At 40.6% G+C, this 25,999-nt stretch overlaps 1 protein-coding gene across 4 annotated transcripts in view; it reads left to right on the top strand.

Annotated features, from left to right (window-relative positions):
* Positions 1 to 25,999, top strand: part of col4a2 (collagen, type IV, alpha 2) — a 46,511-nt gene that overhangs the window by 4,043 nt on the left and 16,469 nt on the right. For all 4 annotated transcript variants that reach the window (XM_026376399.1, XM_026376398.1, XM_026376402.1 and 1 more), the window contains exon 4: positions 11,600 to 11,680. In XM_026376399.1, the coding sequence (XP_026232184.1) occupies positions 11,600 to 11,680 (81 nt within the window). The remainder of the gene's footprint in view (positions 1 to 11,599; positions 11,681 to 25,999) is intronic.

The raw sequence follows: 25,999 nt of genomic DNA, 5'->3' as shown, positions 1-25,999 counted from the left end.
ACCTCCCCCAGGTTCCTGGCAGACAGAGTTGGAACAATGACTGAATGCTGATGTTATTCAAGTCCCAGCTGGGAAAACGAGAACTTCTATCTTGGAGAGTTTGAGATGAAGATGTTGATGAGGCATGCAGATACGCATAGTGAGGCCGTGGAGTCATCTGGTTGAACGGACAGGAAGAGCTGTGAGTCATTAGCATAGCAATGACAGGAAAAACCATGCGACTGGATAATGGAACCTAGAGATGTGGTATAGATGGAAAAGAGTAGAGGACCAAGAACAGAGTCCTGTGGCACACCAGTGGAGAGGCAGTGAGAGTTAGAAATCTGTCCCTGCCAAGATACTGCACCTTGAAGGTACATTCAGGCAAGTAGGACTTAAGCCAGGCCAGACGTGGCCCAGTAGATCAAGTCGAACTAAAACAGAAGATTGAGCTGCAGCTCTTGCACCCCACAGTTATCTCATGACCTTCAGGAGTGCAGTTTCTGTGGAGTGACCAACCGGTTGAAATCTAGGAGGTCGTTCTTTTAGAGTGGTCTGTAGTACCACATATTAAAAATCCTCACATTTTTTAAACCGGACCCTGTATATCTTTGGGATTTTTGACATGAAAAGTGATCAATAATATCTGAAAGCTGTTTCAACTCGAAGACACACATCTTGTAACAGTTTGCCAGCAGTGATGAGGTTTAGGATTTTAACTTTTCTCTTCTTCTTTACTCATCCTTCACACAGCTAACACCATGAATCTAGTTGGTTTGACGCTCACCAAACCCTCAAAGCTCTCTTTGTTGGTCACACATGCTTTGCCACATTGCACATGGCCTAGGGGACAGATCCTATTTTCTAAAATTCCTGCTCTGAATTCTACATATTTTGGTGGTAAAATTGAGCCCCGTGGCTCATGAGAGCAGTAGCACGGCTCTGTGCATGGATGTATGTGCACAAATACAGATACAGTTTATCCGTGTCCTTTGGAGGAGGAAGGAAGGCTCTTGAGCCAGAAATGTTAACAGGATGTTTCATATAGTGCCCTTTGAGAATCTCTGATTCTTATGTGTTTGAGAATATATTTCAGCCTGTGTTTAAGCACGGTGGAGTGAAGGGATGATGCTGGCAGCGGATGTGTGAGCTGTGGGATTCTGGTCTGTGGAGTATGTTTTGGCTACAGATACCCACAGTACCTGGAAACCTAGCTGCAATGTCTGCTTTAGCAATTACACTCTTCTCAGCTAAGTGGATGATTGTGATAAATTTTGTTTCCACATGTGCCTTTTTGGCTTTAGAATAAATACCACATGGTAAAACTAAATCTGTTTATTTTGAATTCCCATAAGAGAAAAAGTTTAAGAACTTTTTAAATGTGAAGGAGTAATGCGTGATGGGGTCACCAAATGGAAAGTAGACACGTGACTGACCTTTTGCATGTGATTGTTTTATGGGGGAGGAAGGCATGTGTCCGCGGCGAAAGAAAGATGTCTGCATGTGATAAGGGCAGAAAAATGTCCAGCACATCTCCTGCCAAAATAGTGGCTGTGATATAGTCAATGCCTGCCTGTAACAATCAGGGGAAGAGCCCATTGTGCTGCGCTGCAGGAAGTCACGGTCTTGGATGAGAAGCACATGTGTCACTGGTGTGTGTGTGCGATTGTGTAGTGTAGTGATGTATAGTGAGGGGGAGAACGAAGCAGAGGCGGTTTGCAGTTTCCACTGAGGTGTTTCCCTCAACTGAGGGATAAGCCTCTGCGTTTGTGTTAGGTCTGTGCACAGTAGATGGATGGGCACGTGCGTGTTTCACATGTGCAATGGGTGTACATTATGTGTGTCTTTTGTTTTCATAAGGATTGTTTCCTCAGGAATAGTGTTTTTGTAAAACACAACTTTGGTGGTTATTATTTGATTAGCCTCTCTGTGGTTCCGCATTGTAAAAGTGAGGAAAGGCCTGGTGAGCTTGGCTGTGTGCCCCCATTCGTGTAGGACGCTTCCTAAAACCAGATTGCACGTACACTTGTGAACATTTCTGTAAGCAGAGTTTTGAGATAGAGGGTTAAAAGGTCAGTAAATCATGTGCTCTACTGACAGATATCCTAAATTAGTCAATCACTTTGCTCTCCTTCATTGTGTGCGTCTAGGCCCGAGTGTGGCCTGCGTTAATCGTGGGCTTAGTGAAGTTCAGTTTTATGGGAAACTTCCTCAGTGCTGGATTGTGTGAAGAGAAAATACATTATCCAGAGGAGCTTTCTAAACAGGAAGAGGAAACGGGTGGAGTTAAATGTGTGTGAGATTTGGCTCTGGAGCAGCCAAACTATGTGGGGTTCTACAAGAACCCACATAGTTAGGCTGCTCCAGAGATTATTAACCAAGATTTATATTCACAACTGTTCAAACACTATATGTAGATCCTATGGGATAAACTTTAAATGCACTAAAACATATACACTCCCCTCCAAAAGTATTGGAAAAGTGAGGCCAGTTACTTTATTTTTGCTATAGACTGAAAACATTTAGGTTTGACATTAAAAGATGAATATGAGACAAAAGAGAACAGTTCAGCTTTTATTTCCAGGTGCTGGATCTGGTACGTAACTAAGAGGATGGCAGCTTTTGTTTGAACACACCTGTCAGTCACTTGGTTGAAAACCTTTCCAATACCTTTGGAGGGGAGCGTATGTATCTGAATGTTTGTGAGGTCTGTCTGGTCTCTGTAGCTTGATCTCATTACTGAACACGGATCCACTGTCTTTACATTACTGCTTTCTAGCACATTACTGGATCTTTACAGTCCTTCCAGAGATCCAAGAGCATGACAGTAATAACACAACACAGCTGTCTGCTACACACAGACAAAGATTTTACATATGTTAGCAGCGTACTTCACTGTGTAGACAGTCAGCTGTGTCAGGGGTTCCTTATTTAAAGCCTTTAAGGATGGAAGGCTTCATGTGCTGTACAGACTGTGAAGTAAACAGTTTTTAGTTTGTAATGAGCTTGTACTAAATTAACGAAACCAATAATACATGATTACTTCCATCCTGGAAGAACATACTTAAATGTACACAATTATGTGCTTCCATACTAAGCTGTCTACAATATGTACAGTATTTTAATCTTGAAGATGCGTACTAATACATATCTATTCACAGTGGTGTTTGTGAACTCTGTAGAATGTTCTGAATAAACATATGAGCTAAAACACTTCTTAAAGTAAACCCTAGATGATTATTATAATATGTGCAGCTTTATTTCATATTCACTAAACAATCACAAAAACATCCTTTTCAACTCTCTCTTGGAATTAAGCTCAGAAGTAAAGTCATTGTGGACATTGCTTCTGGAAAATCCCTCTATAATGTACATATACAGTATATTTACCCTTTATTTGCCCTTTCTCCATTACTCAGTGATTAATGGAGGGACACAGGGGTGACATCAGGCTGTCGGAAGAAATTCCAAAGCTGTGGCCTCCAGTCTTCCCAGGCTTCAGACTCCCTGTACAGCTCCGTCCCTCACTTCCTTTTATAGCATCACTATGCCCCTGGTCTCTGTCTTCTGTCCCCCCACTGGCTCTCCATCTATCTCTGCAAGGGACACTTGGCAGCGAGTCCTGTCTGTCCTGCCTCTCTTCTACTCTTCCACTCTCAACTTGTCTCCTTCACATTTGTCTCTGTCACCATTTATGCCCTCTGTGATTCATGTGTCTCTCCTACACGTGCATCTCTGGTTGTCTGTCTCTCTTCAAGAGAAATGAGTCCTCTCAGTGATCTCAGATGGAAGGATTGTTTCAGCTGTGTTTATAATAAGAACATGTACGTCTTCTCACAATATGTATCTGAGCTGTGTGTGTGCTGGTTGGATTTTTTCTTAGTTTGTTTATTTATTTGTTTTATTTAATGGGTAGTTAGAGGTGCACTGAGCTGGAACTAATCATATCCTACAGTTTGTGTTAAGCCCTCCATAATGTAAAAATAATGACATCTCATTAAGCGCGACATGTCCATTTACTGAGCTCACTGCTCATTTTGCTGCTGATCTGGAGACATACGTCGCTTCAGTCCCAGCTGTGGTCTAATTTGACCAGCCTGAATTATTTCTTGTCATGGGAAAGATGTTAACAAAGTTAAACGCAGTCATTGTCATAACATAACTATGTCCAATTTCCCCTTCTCACACTCTGTCTCTCTCATGTCCTGTCTGTTTTTTTTTTTTAGAAGAGGGATGATGATGGTAATTTCAGTATCATCTATCTGCCACCTCTTTGGTCCAGCCTTTAATATCTTAACAAACATTAGATGGGTCGCCATAAAATGTGGTACAGATATCCATGTTCCAGAATTAATTTTAATTGCTTTAGTGAAATTTTCACTTTTGTGGTCTGGACTGAAGTGTGGAGTTAAAAAATAATCCTTGCAGTTTTAATAGATGGAAATTTGGCACCTGCCTTCATATCAAATCGCATTTAAATTTTATTTGGTACATTGGTTAATGTCACTTGTAGTAAATGTCAACATACCAATATGCTAAAAAGAAAAACAAAGGTAGACGTTAAATGTGCATGAACATGATACCTGTGAGCATGTTAGCATGCAAACATTAGCACTGAGCTTAAAGCTGCACTCTTTATGTTTTTGTACCTGTAACACGAAGACCAGAATAACTGGCTTCACACCAACTGGTTTTCAGATCGTTACTATCTCCTCCTTCTCGGTTCCTCGACGCACTCTAATTCTAGCATATGAATTGTTTAGTTGGATGAATAATACAGGACTAACTAAATTTAACCTGACATAATCTTATTCTTCACTGGAAATAACAAAACCTGTCTGTTCTCGGGGCTCTCAGGTGTCTGAATGTGACTGAATGCATCCTACCACCTGGATGTTACTGATCATCTGACTCTTAGGGGTGAACAGCAGGATTATCGTCATAAGAAGGTTTGACAGGTTGGCCTTTTAGCACCAAGGCCCAGAACAGATATGGGTCTAATTCCACTTCAATTTAGATCACTCTATAGCAGGAAGCCCTGATTATAAGTATGGCCCTTTGGGAAATGAGGCTGAGTCTCTGTGTGACTTTAGGCCAGTTAAGGAGAGGGAAGTTCCAGATGTTTCAGGCCCGGGGCAGAAACTAGAGCTGTGTTTGCACTGGAGCTTATCCAGAGGAACACTGTGGGAGTTTCTGCTTTGCCGTGGTTCTTTCAGGTCCCTCTGCTCTTGTTCATGTTGACGCTCTAAGTCATGTCCTGCTTTTTGCAGAGTAACCCAGTCTCCAGTCTCTGCGCTACTTCCTCTACTTTAAATTGTATAGCATGCTTTTGTTAGAGGCTGTTGTGTCATAGTTATGATGGTTATAATTATATCAAGACACAAATCTGTAATAAAAATGATGCCAACTCAAACTTGGCTACGTTTGATGTTTAGATTTTTCTGGCTACTGTATGTACACTACATATGAGTGTCTTTGTTTAAGAGTTAAAACGTGATTATTTGACTCAATTCTATGTTGCACTATTGCCGGAAGGCGGAACTGATAAACTTGACCGTTTGACATCCTGCCCTACTTTTTACGCTGGTATTTAGTGTTTAGAAAAAAACGATCAGTATAATGTGTATAAAATAACCTAATAAGTGAATTGATTGTTGAAATGATGCAGAACAGAGCAGATCAAGCATTTCCACGTATTCTACTGTATCCATCACAGTTTTCCAGATACTGTAAATTAAACATCAGAGGTACTTTGCTACAACAGACTTCTAAATTTATATTGTGAAGGAAACATTTCCTACAGCCCACATACAATATGAGTCACACAGCCACAGGAGAACAATCACAGCATGATTTGAACACCAACTCTGCTTTTAAACTCTTTTCAGTTTGGGTGTTTGCTTTATGTTTATATATCTCCCCTCACAGTCACAGGTTTCTTCTCCTCTTCTCTTTTATACAGTGAAAAACCCCAATCCATTACACTCCTCTTTGTTTTTTCCTGACTTCACTTAGTACACAGGAAGTCTACAAAAATTTGCTGCAGTGAAAACACCTTAAACTACAGCACTGGGCCTTAAGTTGAACCAAAACTCAAGTATGATGTTGTATAGGAAAGACTTGGAAGGAAAGCTTCATCCACATAATGAGCATTCAACTTTATTGCCAAGTTTAGTAAAATTATGTCACACTTAGCTTAGTTGTGTCAAAATATCTCCTACTCTGAACAGAAACTGTGTAGCACATAGGCAGATACAGTCATAAACATACTCTATGATGTAAAAAAAGAAAACGAAGAAGAGCTGTGCTGACCTCCGGGGAATGTCATTAGTTTTGCAATGATTTTAGTTAATTTGCAGATGTCAACTCTGGCATGCATTACGGTCAGTCCTTCACAGAGATGGTTCTCAGCTGGCAAAGGGAGTAAAACACATCCAGCACACAATCACTCTGACCCTGGCATATAGATACGGTGCAGCATGCTTCCATCAAATATATATATATGTGTTACTGTGAAGAAGGGCGTCTGCTGCAGATTGTAACAGTGACATATACACATATACTGTACAGTATATAAATGTGTACACAAAGACATACACAGTCTGAATGAAAATTGTGAAAACCCCAAAATCTACAACATCCCCTTTCCTGGATATATAACCCCATATTTCACATACATTGTGTATGTAACATATACAGTTATGACAAATATAAATACATATTTTATTTTATATGTTTAAAAATTGTTAAATGGAATAAAATAACCTTGTGTGGATATGGGTATAAGCAAGGTGACTTATTTCTCAAAGACACAGTGTGGTCATACTGTACCAGTTCTGAATTACACTGGTAAAACAAGAGAATCAACTTTATACCTACATAAGAATGGTTCGCCTACTTTAAAGAAGGTGAAATACTCAGTTGTAGTTTTGTGGACACCTCACACTGACCTGGGATGGTTCATTTTCTTTTTGTCCAAACACCTCGTACTCTACTGGCAGAATTATGGGGGTGTTGATTTTCCTTCCCCTACCCCTCTTGAGTCCAGAGGTCAGTGTTGCCTTTATGTTAGTTTACTCATGCCTTTTTAACGTCAGTGGTAATGCTAGCAGCCCTCTGAAGGTCCACGCATTACCTGAAGAGCAATTGCAAAAGGGCACTGGTCGTACTGGGATTAGACATTCCTCGGGTCAAGGTCAGAGTGGAAAGGCCACAGGTCAGATGCTTCATTAAGGGCGAGCACCAGCCCTTGACAGAAATCTCAGAACTCAACCTCACATGGTCACAGATTTCCTTCTTGAATTCAGCTTTCTGTTTCTGTTCTCTAGCAGCCTTCAAAGTCTTCGTTACAGTTATCACAGCGGTCTCATTTGCCTCACTTTCATCTGTGTCGTCCTCCCTGTAGTGTGAGTCAGTGACAGGAACGAACGGTGTCGCCACCAATCTCAGATCAAACACGCTACTGATCTGCAGCAGTCTGTGATCTCTATTCATTTGATACCTCTAACACAGTGGGGGTCTCACATAAACACTATTTATGTTCCACTGTGTGTGTGTGTGTGTGTATGTGTGTGTGTTTATGTGAAACCTGAGATATTATTTAAAAGAAGCAGTTTGTCATCACCTGAAGTGGAGAATGATTGTTACCTGATCTTTATGTGGCGTCGGGGTTGAGCTCTGATTGCTGAGATGTTTAAACAACAGCAAATGAGAAATAGTATCTCTGTAACAAGTAGAGTACAGAACATTTCTCCTGGTTATGATATCTGCAGACAAATAACAGCACCTATGGAACAGGAAATGGACAGACCTACTTTGGAACATGCCTTTTCTGTCACTATAATAACATCACATCACGCCAGCCACACCCCGAAATTGTGTCTTTAGTTTGTTAATCTTTTGCAACCATAGGATGTTATACTGAGTAATTTACAGGGGGCGAAGCAGAATTTACAGCTGTGGCGACACCATGGATGCATTTTTCTGCTTCTCTGTGTGTGTGTGTCTTGTGCAGTTTCCATTTTAGAGGGGGGGGGGGGTTCATGATCCATTTTATAGATTCCACTGCCTGAATGTTTATGCACTGATTTGCATTAACCCCTGATTTCAACATGTTCTGTACTGTTTTCCTCTCTTTTACAGTGTTTTTGTTGCATTTTACCTTTCAGCCAATGATGTGTCCATTTCTGAACTCATTTGATATAATTCCTCATCAATATTTTTCTTCCTTCAGTTTGTTTTGTCTTCGTTTGTCCTGTGTTTTTGCCTTGTTATCATCATGCTCTCGTAGATGAGATGTTATGTTGATTTTGGATTTCTACGCTGGCAGGAAATGTTAGGAAGTGGTTAAGTCTGTGGTAAACCTATTGCATGCAGTACATAGAAAAACCAAGTCCACAGTGAATCAAGTTGACCACAGACCAGCCACACAAACCAAACACCATCATGTCAGAATAGACTATATGGTGGTGGTACAATATGAAATAGTGGAGTGATTAGTCAATTCACAGACAATTAATCAACAATGTCATTAATGTCAGTAAATTCATTAACTAAACTAATCAGATGATTCAGTACATACCCCATAACACAAAGGAAAATGCTCCACGGTATATTAGACATATAACGTTCATATTTAATGTAATAATACAATCAAATACTGCTAAAATGCATTTAGGAATAGCAACAGAACTTACAATGCATCATACTGTCAGACGGGAAATTATATTGTGGGATGTGCCTAAAATACTGGTCTAAGTTACAAGTGATTTAAGATGTGAAAAACATTGTCATTACCCACAGTTATGCCACAAATAGTCTGGTGGTTACCAGTTATCCTAGCTTTGGAATATAACTATTATAATATGCTCCAAAATGTTCTGACAGTTAGAGGAAATATGTATAAGTTGTTGATCAACAGGTCCAAAAAGTTGACAAATATTTGCACATTAAACCATGTGTATAATTTTAAATCTATGTAATCACAAAGCCATGTACCTTGATTCCTGTTATTAATGGCATTAATTACGATAATGTATGTGTATCAGCAGGAGGGACTGTAAAAGATTCAAAACTCAGTGTGAGAAAAAGTGCTGTTGTCTCAGCTGCTTGTATTTCATGTGCTGTACGTTATGCTGAAGAGGTTGATGCATAGTCGGAGCAAAGCACCAGTGCAGCCATAAAGAGCAGGGAGGAAACAAAAACAACATCTCTCTTTAAGAAAGACGTTAGTCTGTCCACGGTGGCCAGTAAAACTTAGGGGAGCACTCTTAAGAACTCAAACAATTCACACTTTGTCAGTGTTCAGTATTCAGAAAAGCACTAGAAAAATAAAAATTGATATGAATCGTGCCCCAACCTTGATGTAGTGACACAGATTCAGTGAAGTACGATGCGATTTGAATGAGTTTTGCTATTTACTAATGAAAATAAAATTGAGACCTGTCACAAAGTTCTCCAAGTGTTTTCTGTCTGTTTCAAGTTTACAGTAATATAACTTGCAAGACTTTGTTCACCACTGTTGGGGCTAATAGCCGGAGATTAATCAGATCCTGAGGCGAGAGATGCCAGGGAACAGGCAGACATTGTTGGCAATAAAGTACTTGTCTTGGTCTGGATCTAATGAACTGAACCACTTTGAACCTCATCAATTTCATGAGCATTTGACCTTTTTTGATGGGTTGTTGTTGCCCTATTTAGAGCTTTGATGCAAATAATAGCACATTTTATCATTTAATTTATTTTCCAAGTGGTACCAAAGCGGCAGAAAAATGTTTTGACGAAGTGTCGTTTATTGTGACGGTGGCAGAGAAAACAGGATACTGTAGGACAATCCCATTGTCTTTGGATAAAACAGCCACTGGTTATTTTGAGCCTGTAAACTGTAATGTTGAACCAACGGTGCATTGCTTCATAATGTGTAATTGCCTTTATGGAAGCCCTTCCTTTGTGTTCCTGTGCGGAGGTGACACTCTATTGTCTGTGTTTTGGATGTTCACCTCAATGTGGAGAAAGGTCATTACGTGACTGTGCTACTTCCTTTTTGGGAAAATGTGACCTTCCTTTTCTGTCTCTACTCCAGAAAGTAAGAACTTTGAATAGGTAGTCACCAGGCAGAGCATGCTTGGTTTGCATGTTTTATATACTAATATAACATAAACATAATCGTTTTGAAATTTAAGATATGGGCAGAGACTGAGTCTGCCACTGTAACGATCAGACTAAATTAAATCCATCACAGCTTGTCTTAGCTATATCAAACAGCAGTTTGAAAGGAACCCCTCAGATCCACTAATAGTTAACAAAGAAATGCAGCCTTGTGCATTCCATGAGGGAGGGGAAGAGGGTCTTTTTGTTATGGAGACAGGGGATCATTAAAGGACAGCGTCTCTATGGTAAAAGAAGGTCTTTGTGTGAGAAGAGGGTCTCAATGTGGCCTTTGTAAGTGGAGCTGCTAGGATCTGCTGTCAAAGTGAAGAGGGAGAATTATTCTGAGTCTTTATCTAGTTTGTTGCCTCTGTGGGCATAAAGTGGTCATTTTGATCTTGTTTTTTTTTTTTTTTTACAAATGAGAGGAGAGGCATTCACTGCCTAAGCTGGGTATGGTATGGCTGTGTAGGAGGATGGTGTAGGCTGGCACAGGACAGAGACGTCACAGTTTGGAGCCTCTCTGCATGTCTGTAGTCAAAGTTTCACCCCTGTTATGCTAATTGAAAGGCAACAGAGACATTTTTTTTACCATAATCCCTAAAGTTTGTTTCATTAGCATTCACCATCATGGGGGAAGAGTTCAATGGAACAGTTCAACTATGTAAGAAAATCAGTTTCCAGTCCCACACATCTATTAAAAGAACATGCGATATGTTGATTACAGCAATTAAAATATATGTTTCTATATATTATGTTACACTGTCTCTAAAGTTTTGCTTCTTTTTTTTTTTTTTTTATGAATATGAAATATGGTCACGACAGAGGAGCAGATTCAACTTGAATGGTGTAAAATACAATTGTCCAAGACTCCGTTTTGTCTTAATTCATGTCTTCAGCTATCTCAAGGCCCTGACACCTCTGACCTGTGGTCTGGGATATCCTGTTTGGGTGACAGCTTCCTTTGATCATGCCATGTCCACACTGACCCTTGGAGCTATATGTGTGCTTGTGTCATGTCACACATTAGCCTGTGATGATAAGTAGCTATGCTGGTATGCAGACATCCAAAGACAAATTGTTCCTGTCAATGGCCGGACTCTGCCTCCCTGATGAATAGGACTTTGGCCGTCCATGACGTTCCTCATGACTCATTCATGCCACACCAGACAAATATACACAACTGTGCGGACAGCACTTCGACTATCGTCCACACTAATGCAACAGAGTCACAGGCATAAACAACAAGTGTTTTCACAAACCACTGTGTACATAAACACAGCCGGTTACGCCTACACCACACAACAGTTTACCCCCCACTTTGTCCTGTGCACAAAGAAGAAAGCTGAGAACAGCACAAGAGCCCAAACGTCAAGTGGGCAGCAAAACGTTAGCTTTCTAAATATTTGACAGCTATCAGCTGGCTCCTAACAGCCCGACTCTAACCTTCATGTTGTCTGTTTGTATCTGACAGGGTGTGAAGAAGAACAGTGGCCCCTGTGGAGGAAGAGACTGCAGCGGCGGCTGTAAATGTTTCCCAGAGAAGGGTGCCAGGGTGAGTCTGAAACTGGAACGGCTGTTCCAAACAGTTCTATCTGCAGACATCTCTGCGTCTTTTCTTTCTCTCTTCTTTAACCTTTATGTTAACAAGCTCTGCCTCTTGGGTTACCAAATAAGGCCATGATAAATTTGATTCTTTCCAAATTCCACTGCAAACTGTAATTTCATTGACTTACTTGATGAATGCACATACCTTCCTCCCACCTGCTTCATGTTTTACATACCTCAACTTGTGCGATGCTGCACAGTGAAGCAGTACTTAACAGTACTTCTACAATCACCAGAACCTGGAGGAAATATAAAGAAGTCTGAAATATTAAAGTGCTGCTAAAACGTATTAGTGTGAAATACTCAACACTACACATCAAACAAAATAAGTGATAAAATTTACACCATTGACCTCAGTAAAAGAGAAGATGAGAGTGGAGGGAGTGTCACAAGTGTGGGAGACTGATTAGGAAAAGGAGTGGAAGCAGAGAAAATAGAATAGGTCCTTATGCAGGGGGTTTTTCAGTCCGAGACACAGACATAGACTAAACAAGCTGATATAACACACTTAAAGTGAGTGCCAGGGGTTCTGCATGACTAAAACTGCTTTATGCCTCAGGCACGTGCCGTTCAGATCATCAGGTAGCTCTGACAGTGACTGTGATACCTTCAAGAATCACACAGCAAACAGTTTCTACAACATCTTAACACACGGTCACTGGGGGAAACAAGCAACGTTTCATTTGTTCTTCCAATCATGTTTTTTTTTTTTTTTTTTTCAAACACAGGGACACAGAGAAGTAGTTTCTGTGTAATCTTAGCTTTTACAAGCTTGTGGAGTAACTCAGATAAACACTTACAAAATCACCACTCAAAACATATAAACACTAATCTTGTTAACAGAGCTTTTTGTACCTGCTAGTTGAGTAAGGAAGATTTTATAGACCCAAAACTTCCAACAAATACATATGTACTGAAGAAAATAAGTAAATAGACCACCATGAGTAAAACAACACAAACTAGAGTTTTGTACACTTCAAACTGTCCAGAGGAGAAATTAGACAGTTTAATTTTCTTATTTTTAAGTGAGTGCTCATAGGAGCTATAAATGTATAAACTGCCTACCAGTAAGGCCGGGTCCTGAGGGACTCACTTTACAGTAGGTTTGACCATTGACCTGAGATACGGAGAGAGGAAGTTGCACATTCCTCATTTGAAGGATGAAGGTTTGATGTCACCATCATCTCTCTCTCTCTCTATTCTTCCTTCCCTCTCTCACTCTCTCCCTGCATCGGCCGGACGTGAAGGAAAGGATTTCAATCGGTCTCTGCCAATGTGATAACGACAGTGCCAAGATTGTGAAGAGCTTTTCGTTCGGCAGTCAAACTTCAGTGTCATTTCTGCTTTGTCTGTGAAAAGGAGAAGTAAACATCCAGCCTGCCAAAGATGAATTGTACAAACATTTCTCTCTCACACACACACTGATACGGCTACTTAACCATTTGTTTCCTGAAAGATAAGCGCTTCATGAGAAGCCAGGCAGCGTAAGTTGTCCTTTGCATTGCATTCATTTTTGAGCTGTTCATTTTCCAAGGCTTAAGTATCTTGCACAAACTGGAACAAACTAGTTGCTTGTTGAGGTTTTTCCTCCATTTGCACGACCCAACAGCTGTACTTGTTTGTCAGTACAATGGAAACCAAGATGGATCCTCATAGACATCCCATGCCTCTTTTGCTTTGCGTTTACCTCTTTTCCTTCCAAATTGTATCCCTGAGGAGAGAATGCCTCAATGAATGGGTCGAACTGATCCTTCGCAGCTGCCTGCATTGGCTGAGACTTGTAACAGCTGTAGTAATAAAGTGATGGTTGTTAATGGGTAAATGGTGGCTGTCATGTCAGCGTCTTGACTTTACTGGAGCAGAACCATTCAGTCAGAAGTTAGGGCCTCTCGGAGCCTTGGCAGCTTTAAAAAAATATTAGGGTCTTCCCTAATGAAGAAACACTTAAATCATTATTTTTCGATTAGTAAAATGAGTACTTGTATATAAGCAGTGTTGCCTGTGGTGACGAAACGTGGAAGCAGCCATTTTCCATCCAATAACAGCTGAGCATATTAGACATAGAGTGTATTCACTGGGTGACCAGAACAATGACTTTGTGTCTCTCATATGTGTAAATAATGAGGTTTTTGCTAACACATTTACCATAACTACTTTAAAACACCATACCAACATTGTTTTACAGCTCGTTACTTAGCTCGTAGATGTTCACACATCAGATGTCAGCTAATGTAGGTTTAAAAGTGTTTTTGTATTCAATTCAATTCAATTCAATTTTATTTGTATAGCGCCAATTTACAACAGAAGTTATCTCAAGGCACTTTACAGTGTATGGTTTAAGACCTTACAGAAAATATTTATACAAAAAATTATAGAGAAAACCCAACAATCCCATTTGAGCAAGCATTAGGCAACAGTGGAGAGGAAAAACTCCCTTTAGAGGAAGAAACCTCCAGCAGAAACAGGCTCATAGTGGGCGGCCATCTGCCTCGACCGGTTGGGGTGAGTGGAAAGAGAAGAGAGAAAAGAACAGCAGGCAATAAAGACAACAACAAGCATCAAGAATTGAGGATAACGACATAAGATGAGATCAGTGCCTGAGGAGAAGAGAATGGATTATGTTTCAGATGTTAAAGGCGCACGTGAGGTATTTTATGAATCAGTGTTAGTGCCATGCCTTGTTTTCTTCAATAGCCACCATGACATACAGTGTGGATGATTATAAATCCAGACATTAAAATGAGGCAGAGAGAGCGTGAGAGAGACAGTCAGACAGTCAGAAATATGTTAATTTTATGATAATTTCATGGGTGTTCTGCTTTAGTGTGAGAGCAGAGCGTTGGCAAGCTGTCTCCTCAGCCGTACCACCCACTCCCCTGGCAGAAAGCGCAGTGGACGCACACAGAAATATATCAAATCCCACTAACACACATCCAAAATTCCTCACTGTTTCTTCTGCATCATTAGTGAATTGAAGTCCTGAGATTTAACAAACATCTTAAAATGGAGTAATGAGAAAATAAATTAGGCAAATGCAGTAGCTGAAGGAGTACACAAGACTTTACAGCTGAATGTGAAGCTCGAGCACAGCGGTAATCACCCAGCCAAACACAAGTTGGCAACTTTATGAATCCCAGGAGCTGTTAGTGAGGTGGTGCTGTAAAAACGGAGCTGTTTGTGGTCTCCACGCATGAACAACGAGGACACCATGAGAAACTGAACATAAGGATCCCTGTGTGCACCCAGAAAACTTTTTTTTGGCCGATCAAGCCGTCTTTTGTTCTGGGCGTCGTTCTGTCTTCAGTTCTGACGGGGGGGTGGTTCCTGATTTTAAACTTCAGATTAAAGAACAGCGGCATCGTGGATCTGCAAGATCGTACTGCCTCTTCTTATCCTGTACATTATAGTGGGCATGAAAACAGCTAGAGAAAGACAGATAGAGCCAAAGGGGCACAGCAGGACAGCTATTACTGTCTGTTCCACCATGGGAAAAGCCCCAACAGCTGATGTAGAACAGGAAATGACACATCTCAGGAAGCCCAGCACAATGACGGTCCACTGATCTTTTTTTTTTTTTTATATAGACGGCCTCTGTTTTTGTGGGAACAAGGCGGCCTGTGTATTTGGTTGCAGCTATAAATGGCAAATATTTCCTTGTTCCATAAAAACAAGTCCCTACCTACATTCTGAATCCAATACTTTGCTAAGGGACAGGAAAACAGCAGCAGAAAGGAATCCTCTAGGTCAAACACCCTTTGAATATTTTTTACAAGCTTGTTTTTTTACTTGCTGAGCACTTTTTCACCTGAGAATAATGATATGTCTGCAAATCTATCATCGAACATGATGCTTCTTCTCAGATGGAAGCTAATTGTCTGATGGTGGAGGAGGAGAGACAAGTTAGTGAAGTGATGTAATGACCCTATCAGGTCTCCTTCCAAACCTCCATTCAGGAGTCTCATCCGTTCCTGGAGTCATTCTCCCCTGACCCTGACCTTGACCGGGCCTGTCAGCAAACAGCTACCAACTGTGGAGTAAGGATGAAGAATGGTGCATGTGTGTGTGAGTGAAAAGGGAGGGAAGAACAAACCTGTTGCTATCACTAAAACAGGAGGATTTTCTTTTCCTGTGTTTGCTGGAAAGAGGATTTTAGTGGGGATAACCAGCTGGATTTGTGAAGTGTGAATATTTAGGCTGCGGAGTAAATGCCTATGGACACACACACCCACACACACACACATGAACAGACAGTAACCAGCTGTTTGGTTAATACAGCACAACAACAGAAAATGGCAAGAAATGTTACTGGTGGCTGGAGGTCATAGACTGTAAAGATCTCACCGTCAGAGTGTGAAGCTGTTAAAAACAGTGAGATGTTAAAGTAACGTTTAGAAGCAACTCCACACCTGACACATTCCTCGTGTTTCACTTTTCCTTCAAGACCGAGAAATGATCGAACGCTCCAATCAAGGAGCAAATAATAATATATAACAGTAATATCTTACATAGTTTTTAACAAGGGCAGTAAAGTAAAATAATAAAAAAAATAATAAATATCATATATCGTTAGAGAATAATTGATGTCAGTGTCTAAGGTGATGCTTGACAACATTAGTTCAAATGTCTCCAACTGTTAGCAACCTATAAACAGAGCATTGGCAATATTATCCACCTTATAAAGTTGTAATTTGATTGACTTTATTAAAATTCAAGACACACTGATCATGCGACATTATCTTTAATATTTAGGTTATGTTTGTTGCCTGTTTGTTTTTTTATATAATTGGCCTGAGTAAAAGTAATTAAATGGAATCTAAAACTATTAAAAAATTGACCTGGCCATTACTACAATTTATTCCTAACCTTTTTATTTGATGTTGTTATAAAAATGTAATTAAAGCAGCTTTAACTGTGAAGGTTTCTGTGTGTGAGTTTGCTCCCTCAGAAGCCAACACACAGTACAGCTCTCCATAACTCATGAATCAGATCATATTTCTCCAGTCACATCTTGGCCTGTGTAATAAAACGCAAATTCTTTTCTTCATCTCTTTTATTTATTTATTTTTTTCTTCACTGTCAAAGGCATGTTTGACCCCCCGTCCTCTGCCCAGCTGTGGTCCAGCTTTAAGAGCCTATAAAAGTGGCTCACTCTCACATTTTAAGACGATGGGTGCTGTTTAGGCACAAGGGGACTATTGTTGTAGTGCACAATGGTGCATCTCTTTTGAAAGACACACACGTACTATTAGACATTTGTATACAGAAACACGGTAGAACACACACCATGGGCATGTACCACTACTGAAGATGTTGTAGTATTACATGTCCTTTCATTGCTTATTGACTGTGACTAGGCGAAAGGCTGAAGGAGAGAAGGCATTGACAGAGGTAAGCGTAGATGTGGTATCATGACTTTGCCACCCATTTGATCCTGTGAGCGTTGTTCACTTGGTACATAAAGCTTGGGCACTAGGTTCCCGCTCCAGTCGAGCCTCCTGAGAACAGGCGTAGCACAGGCGTAGCACAGGCTTGCGGTGGCTGAGCCTGCTGACATCCTGCTGGATACCAGCACAAAAGAACAGGATGAAGCAACTTCTCAAATGTTGCTGGAATCCACAAATAAGAAACAAAATTTTCATTTTGACTTGATGATGGATGTCACCTGCTAACCTTGACATTGTCATCTTGTTCACTGTACAGATGAAAAAGAGATTATTTAGACTGTGCTACTGACTTTTTGTGCATATATAGGCTGTAGATACTGACCTTGAGTTGCTATCTGTGGCTCGATTGTGTTATCATGGTTTGAGTGTAGCAGAGGATGAAGATCAAGATGAGTAGAATAAGCTTTTGTTCGCTTTATTTTAAGCTGTGACTGTGAGATTGTTGCCTATTCGGACTCTGAACTTAATCCTACTTCAGCCCTGATCACTGGGATAAATTGCAATCAGTTCTTTTTATCTTCTTTAACAAGCCTCTACTATTTCTGGAAGTGATTCCTCACTATTCTTCCAAGTATGAACACATTTATTTTATCAGATAATCGGCCTGACTTTTTTTTTACTTCAGTGTTTTCATGCAGTGACACATCATGTTTTTATGTCTCGCTCTGTGTTTAATTGAAAAACACATGCACGCTTCATGTTTTGTGTCATGTCGCAGTAGGAGAGTTGAGTAAATAAGGTGTTAACACTGTTATTCATTTGATTTGCAGACAGAAGTCAGGAAATGTTGTGACAAAGGGGAGGATGCTCAAGACGGCAGGAAAAATGTGGACATGAGTATTGACTCATCTCAGCAACAGCACGTGTTACCAATCAGGCCGGGGCCTGCATCAGGGGACGGCTGAGGAAACAATTACTAAATCTCCTCTCCTATTTATTTTCTAAGAACTCCACTTTTCTGTGAAATAGATCATCTACAGCACTGTTTTTCTCAGAAGCAGAGAATAGGTCTCATTTGACAGCATACAACATGTCCTGTCCCAATTTTTTCTTCTTTTTTTTATGTGACTAATATTAGGGGACTTTTCCCCTGTCTTTCCATGGTTTACAAAGTGATTGCTCTCAGTTGTTAACAAGATGCTATGTATGCCTACCTGAAAAGGCAATAGGGCAAACACAATCGTGTCTGTAAACAATATTCATGCATGGGCCTTTACCCTGATCAGCTCCCATGCAAACTATCCAAGAATGTGCTTTGCAGCTGGAATGGCAGTGGGTGTTGCATCTCAACGTGGGAAAATGAAAAACATTTCTAGGCGGGCAAATGTGTACTGTGCAACGAGCCAGCTTTATGGGTCAGAGGGTGCAGAAACTGACTGTGGCTATTAGGTGGGTTTCCTTGACTTGCTGTATGTAAGTGTATGTCAGACAGGGCTAATAGCACAGCTGGGTTCTTGTTGCTGGGAATTGTTTTAATCTTTAATAATTTGTAAAAAATTGTTAATGCCAATCTAATATTTCCATTAACCTCAGCTGTAATTTGTGTAGCAATTGTTGGTGAGCCTCCAAATTTCTGAAAAATCATATATTAATAGAGTAAGAGTAAGAGCACATCTAATTTCCTGCCAGGGATTACCCTCAGCTCCTGTGTCCTCTAAAACGGTTATATTCCATGTATGTATAATGCAGCGTCGCCTGGGGTTTGACCAACGTCAGAGAACAGCTTTGTTGAGGAAAGTTTTCCTTAGTGAGTTTTCATATACAGCACAGACGTACACCGCCCCGGGAAGTTCACAGCATGGAAGCCATAATGTAATCACAGTGATAAATGTAACTGAGGGATTATAAAGGCAGCACAGCCATGACAGACCTCAGTACACACAGTCATGCAGACACCAGATACAGACGCACAGACGCAGTATTTGGTCTCTAAGGTGAGGGCAACACCTCATTTGAGACAGTGTGCCTTTTTTTTTTCGCTCCTTCTCACCTTCACACACACACATGTACACACAAAATGCAGCTGCATCCTGTTTAGACACACATGTTCTGGGACCTCCGACTTCTCAGAGACGTCTCATTCCTCTAACGTGAGGCAATAGCACAGGTGTTGGGCCGCAGAGGCCGCTGGGATATGTGGTGGTCCAAGCTGTTCTGTTCTCAGCCTGGGATCTCCCCCTTGAGTCTTGCTCCTCCACACACATTCACAACACATATGTAGACTCCTAAGCACACTTCAGTCAACTCACTGGTCATTAGCAGCCATCCCTCTGGTCTGGGTGCTGTCAGATATCTGGCACATACAGGTGCACGTGTCCAATGAAAATTACATGAATGCAGAAATTAGCTGAGAGTCTAAACACATTAATTCTAATATAACCTGGGTTTAAAGTAGCCAAACAACAAGATGGCTAAACAAAGAGATGTGTCACTTGCTTTGAAATGAAAGCGAAAGACCCAAAATTAATTAAACTGTTCCCTGTTCATACTCTTCCACATCATCTCTGTCTCTTTACAGACATTTTCAGCGGCTGAGTCAGAGGAATTTGTTGGTACAAAGCTGAGAACAGGAAGGTTCAAGTGATGTTTTCCCAAACGTGTCTGTGGTTTGTCTTCATGACATCACAGCATTTTTACTTCACCACTCTTTTCCCCTTTCTGTGTGTAGTCTATGTAGCCTTGTTGTCTTTCCTTTAATTCTCAGTGCATCATTTAATATGAGCTCTGCTCCACCAAGTAGAACATTTTCTTCCCGTCCAGAATGCGGAAAGCTGACCCCCCCAACTGCAGCCAGGAGATCTAAACACACTCTATCAGATATCTAAACATCATCTCCAGATGTTTATTTGTTCTGCCTGAGTCCTCCGTAGGGCATCCAGTTTAGGACCCTCTTTGTCCCCCAAGCGCAGCCCCTCAAGCCTCTAAACTAACCCCCTGATTCTGTCCACCCCTCCTGAGTCCCATTTCCCCCAGAGCATCATGTAGAAGGGATGCGGCTCTTACGGAAATGAGCCCAAGAATATTTTGTCCAAGAAAAACATGTGAGCTGGGTCACAGAGCGGCGGGACTGAATCCAGCAAAGGGTCAGAATCTGATTGTAGAAGTCAGAGAGAAAGAACCAACATTTACGTGCTGCAATTCACCCTCCTGATCCTCTCTGGTCCTTCTTCTCTTCATTCCTTCTTCTTTCTCATTTATCCCAGAATGATTCAGTAAATCATCCTTTATCATTCCCCCTCTTACTTCCCCTTTTCACACCACCTTTCCTTCCTTTATTTGTTGTTTTCTAGCCTATTTCCTTTATTCCTTTTCCTATGTTCGTCCCTCGCTGTTTCTCTTTCAGTTCACTCTATGTCCTCTCTAGGAGGCCAATCAGTTCATAACCCCTGAACTGCTGTTGCTGATGCTAAATGAATAAAGATGTCTGTATGCGTTAAACAAAGTTCTTCCACTTTCCTGGGCACATGTTTACATCTTCTGCTAAATTTGGATGAAACTTTGCTTTCAGATGAGGCTTTCATGAACTTCAAACTGCAAACAATGAATTAGTTTCTTTCAAGCACATCTACAATAAGCCTTAATTCATCCGTCTTCCTCAGCATCACCTCCCATAAATCCCTTTCAACCATCAGGGTATTAGCATTGCTATAGCAGCGAGCTCGCAGAGACACAAACTATTATTTTGAGTTCTGTTCGGTCTATAGATGTTTCTGTGAAAGCCTTCCCATGCTAATGACATCAGTAGATAAAGTTCACACTGCACAGCATCAGCACAGCGTCGTCTCTCGACACATCACTTTCTGTTTGGATTCTATTGTTATTCCTGAGAAGATACAGTATATACAATCACTACAAGGGCAAGCCGTGTGAGCCTGTACGTATTAGCTCTGTTTGCAGCAAAGTAAATATAGAGCTGGAAGTCCATGAAAAAGAGGCACGGGCACAGTTTAAATTAGAATTAAGGCTTTTAAAATAGCTCCTATGTGGATGTGTGTGTGTGTGTGTGTGTTCTGTGGGCAGAATGCATTTTATTGCACAGGCCAGTCATAGACTAAATGTTAGTTTACTGAGGGAAACAACATGACAAGAAAGCACAAAATGTTTAATCCATGTTTAATCCAAAATGTCAATGTGGAGGGAAATTCTTGTTCTTTTCTGATGCTGCCATTTTCATCCCTCTGAGGCATATTTTCCAGTGATCCATCATAGCTCCTATCTCTGTTGACCTTCTTTAGCCGTAAATGATTTGTTAATCAGAAAGTATTTACATTTCTTGTGTTACAAATGACAAATTCCCTCTGTAGTTTTTCCCTGACAGACTAGTGGAATAACACATAAGAGGTTCCGGCTGGTTGTTTATTGATTTATTTTATTGAATTTTTTTCCTTCTCTGAGGTCAGAGGTTTGTGCACTGGGCTGCGTGTTCCCATCCTGTTCTTAGCGTGTCTTCCCAAACAGTCCACCCCATGGGACAGTCTGGGTCCAGATTAAATTTATGGTGTCAGACAGGGGAACTTTTAATAGATCTGTGATAGGAATAAGAAATGAAAAAACACCCACCCAGCGACAGCATAGAGAGAAAAAATGCCTGCTGCATTTGTATTTTCTCTTCTGTATGGACACAAATTGACAGTGTGAGCGTTCGATCTTGTGTATCCATCACTACAAGTCTCCCACCTGGACGTTTAATTGTTTAAAAGTCACCTTCCTGAGAAACACTGCAGCATTAAGTGCTTAACAGCAACCTCTAAACCGCTGTGGCCCAGTCAGCATCAGTTCCCTGTTCATTTGCACTCTTAAGTGTCTGATTTAACCAGATGAGACTGTCTAAAATCCTCCTCACACATCCCAGCAGCTGCAAACAACGGCGTAGGACATGCTGCTGTCGGTGAAAAAATGCAATTTACCTGCTGTCTGTCTTCTGTTCCTGAGCTCGGTCATTTCTCTCTGTTCCGCATTAAAAACGGTTAATATGTTTGCCTGCTCCGTCCCATCATCCCACACCTGGGCCTGAGTTAGTTTGTGCATGTAATAGTTTTAGTCTGTGTGTTTGTTGTGGGGTTTATTGGCTCAAATGAGGTGAGAAGTGACTGGATGAAAAGCAGACTTCACTTAGCGGTGAGCAGGGCTGTTGTTTTATTGCCCCATTACCAGCGTCTCTACTTAACAATAATGATTTCTTGTGTTGTCTCTGTTTTACAATGATACACAGTTTATTTCAAATTTTATATTGTCTCCGTACTTTATTCATGACTTTTCTGTCTCCTCTCTTTCATTTCTTCATTTATTTTTCCATTTTTCAGTCGCTTGAATTTAAAAGTTGAATTTATAGACATTAATAGTCACATGTGATCTACACTCTGACTACCTCATTTCCTTCTCCCTCATAACTTAAGCTGGTTTGCCTGCTGATTGATACCTCATCGCATCCCATTATGGAGCTCACATGACATGAGGCTGAAGGTATGATGTAACCGACCGCATCAGGAAGAAAAATAAAGAGAACAGACAGCTCCAGTTACAGAAAAAAGGTCTCTCAGGCTTTGTAATCTGGTGAAGTCATGACCAGCCTTCAAAGACAGAGGGTCCCGAATGTCAGAGCGTTGACCTTTGCTATAAGTTCATCCACCTGCTGCTGCAACACAACTTAGACGTATGATTTTTTGGTTTAGTGGTTTAGTGAAGTGACAGTTGAAGCTTTTGTGCTTAATTCTTCTGTTTTACTCCACACATGCTTTTTTGCTGGCTGTTTTATAGGTTCATATGTTGGTTACACTTTGTCACACCTTTGAGACAGGAAGGAAAAATACAGGCAGACAAAGTATTAAAAAGATGCAAAACGTAAGATGTAAGAACTCATCAGTATTTGTAAAGGGGAGGAAATGAATATGTAAAGGAGTAGGGAGGTATGAAGGAAGTAGAGCTGTGGAGGACCAGTAATAAAAACGTGGGGAGGACTGGAGAGAGATTTAGCTCAGGGGAAAATGGAGACAAAGGATAATGATGAATTATAATTGAACAAGTTACAGTGTGCTATATGGAACATGTAGTTTGTTAGATTTAGAGATACTCAAGCATTTATTTAGCTTGAAAGGAAATAGTCACAAAAGCAAAGGAAAAGTTTCCAAACAGCGTCCTCCTGAGTGCTTCACTCTGCCTCCTGATCAGCAAAAATCTAGTCTGTTGCATGTCTTCATAGTCGTGACATAAATCATCCGTCCATGCCACCAATTAGCTATAACCACTCATCTCTTAGAGAGTCAAAGAAGGCCTAGAGCTCACACCTCCGTCAGAGTACATTCAAGGTGTTGTGTGGATTGTTGTTTTTTTTCTATGTGGAACGACCAATTTGACTTGTGAATTCTTGTTTAGACAGGTTAGTGAACTACAAATGTGATCCCTCAATAACTTATTGTATTTGCTAAAGTCTAGACACCCTGCTGTCAGGGGCTGTGTTGGTGTGGCGTGACGGGCCCCTAGTGGTGCTAACTAACTTTGGGGCCAAATAGCTAAACGTACAGTATATACATAAAACTTTACTGCACATGTGACTGATACTGTGCAGTGGTCAAAATGTTTCTTTTGGCACAGAAGTCTTTAATATCTTTATTTTTGTATTTTTACAGTACGTCCAGCATTTTACCTGTTGTTTTCCGCACACAAATATGCACTTAGAAATTTCTCCTCTGTTATCTGCTATGGATGGAGGCTGGTATTTATCAGTCTCGTGTTTAAGACATGCAGAAAGACACTGAGCAGAGCACATAGTGTCTGTGGCAAGTGACGTAGACAAGGCTCTCTTACTGTATGGAGTTACACTTGCGCACACACTCGGTATATTTCAGAAATAATCATGTTAGCTCACTTCACTCCTTCCTTGTGACAGTGTATATTTTACTTCTCCCTCCATGGGACATATTTCAAACTATTGCTTTGACAGAACCATTTTTCTTCAGAAAAGCAGTCAGCTTGATTAATTTTCTTTTAATGGGGATGATGATTTATATCTGTGAATGAGCAAAGCCTCTTCAGTCATGTGTCTGCAGGACTTTTTTTTCTACCCTAACAATAGAGAACATAAGGAAACAGATGTTTCCACCCAGATCCAAATCTGCCAGATTACATTTATAACCTTGACAGGAATGTGTACATTCTGAAATCTGACTATGTTGTTTTTTATGATTGAAAAACATAGAAACTACATTTAATGATCTAGAGTAGTGGGGTCCCATCAGTCGTAATAAATAATGATAGGAGTAATATTCTATTCTGATACGGTTTGTTGTTGAGGGAAACACATGCATTAACTCAGACAGTTTTGACAGTTTAATTATTGCACATTTCTAGCCACACTGTTTTCATTCACCACTTTGTTCCAGACTGAAATAACTATAACTCAACTATAAGTGGAGGATTGAGATGTGATGATGTGATTTTGCACAAACATTAATGTCAGCCACATAATAAAAGCTAATGACTCCGGTGATCCCCTGACTTGTCACCAGCAGGTAACACTAGAGGTAGCTTTACCTCTTTGAGGTGAAGTGGCAAAAAATGCTTTGACTCCATGCAGTCGGGTATACCCTGTTCAGTCTCAGTTCTTTCATTTGAGTTGTTTTTTCTTCTTTTACAGTTTGTACTAAGATGAAAGATTAGACCCTGTTATTTCTCATAAATGACTTTCTTCTATCACAGAATTGTCAGCACAATACCATCACCACTGTGGGCAGGATGTTATCATGACTGGACCTCTAGGGGCCTGTTCAGACCAGTCAAACTGTTTTTACAATTGTAAATGTAAGAAATCATAGCACAGACTGTGCACTCAGGTTGTTATTTCTATGGCGCGTGAGTTGTTTTGACAGGACTGTTGTCTGTTCTGCAGGCAACAGCTGTGAGGCCGAGATTGAAGAAGATAGATAAAAGTTGAACTAATACACAGGGAATACGTGTACGACTACACGCGCATCTCATCGGGAGCCAGTTCGTTTGAGGCTTAATCTCACAGTATCTGCGTTTGATTTGTCGATGAGCGTGTTTGAATTGTTATTTGACATTGTTTAGGTTCCCTGGGTTGTTTTATTAATTCTTTTGAGACCCTTGGCTCTAACTTTATTTAACAAGGCCCAGATCATTTCTATCTGGGGCCAAACAACAGCATTTTTTTGTTTTTGTTTTGTTTTTTTCTTAGTTCTCATAGGAACACTGTCAAGTCCCCAAACCACAGAGGTCACCACTTTCTGACTGCATGAACTCAGAGGCCGTTCAAACACATCAACTTCCCATGGTGTCTTCACCCTCACATGTTCTTTTCAACACTCGTCAGAGTATTATTCTGTTTCTATCCATACCGATCCTCATCTGTTTTCTGCTCCACTCAAGCATCTTGGTTGTGTGAGAGTCACAACTTGCTGTTACCCAAAAAGAGATTCTACCTGGCCCTGCCCTTACACACCATAACCTGCTCTAAACACAACCTTCATAGTCATTACCCTTTTGCACCCATATGTATGCCGCTGTTGTCTTTGTTGATATGCAGACTATTAGGAAATTTTGCAATGTAGTAATGTAGGACCACGTAGGTGTAAACATATGGTTTTCAGAGCAGAAACATAGTTCTGTCAGTGCCAGACTCACGTTTTCCTTCTATCTGCCAGGTTGTTTTCTCTCCTTCATCATCCCGAGCATCATAATCAAATGTTATATTTAGCTTGTAGACTGGGTGTCTGTAGATCGAAATGGTGATTTAAATCCTCTTTGAAGAGCTCTTTAAACTTTGGGTGTGTTTCTACGTTTTGAGTCTTCAGTTGCATTTAAGATGA

Source organism: Anabas testudineus, chromosome 21 (assembly GCF_900324465.2).
Source record: "Anabas testudineus chromosome 21, fAnaTes1.2, whole genome shotgun sequence".
Taxonomy (NCBI): domain Eukaryota; kingdom Metazoa; phylum Chordata; class Actinopteri; order Anabantiformes; family Anabantidae; genus Anabas; species Anabas testudineus.
The sequence above is the reverse complement of the archived record's forward strand: the minus strand, read 5'-3'. Positions and strand labels throughout refer to the sequence as shown.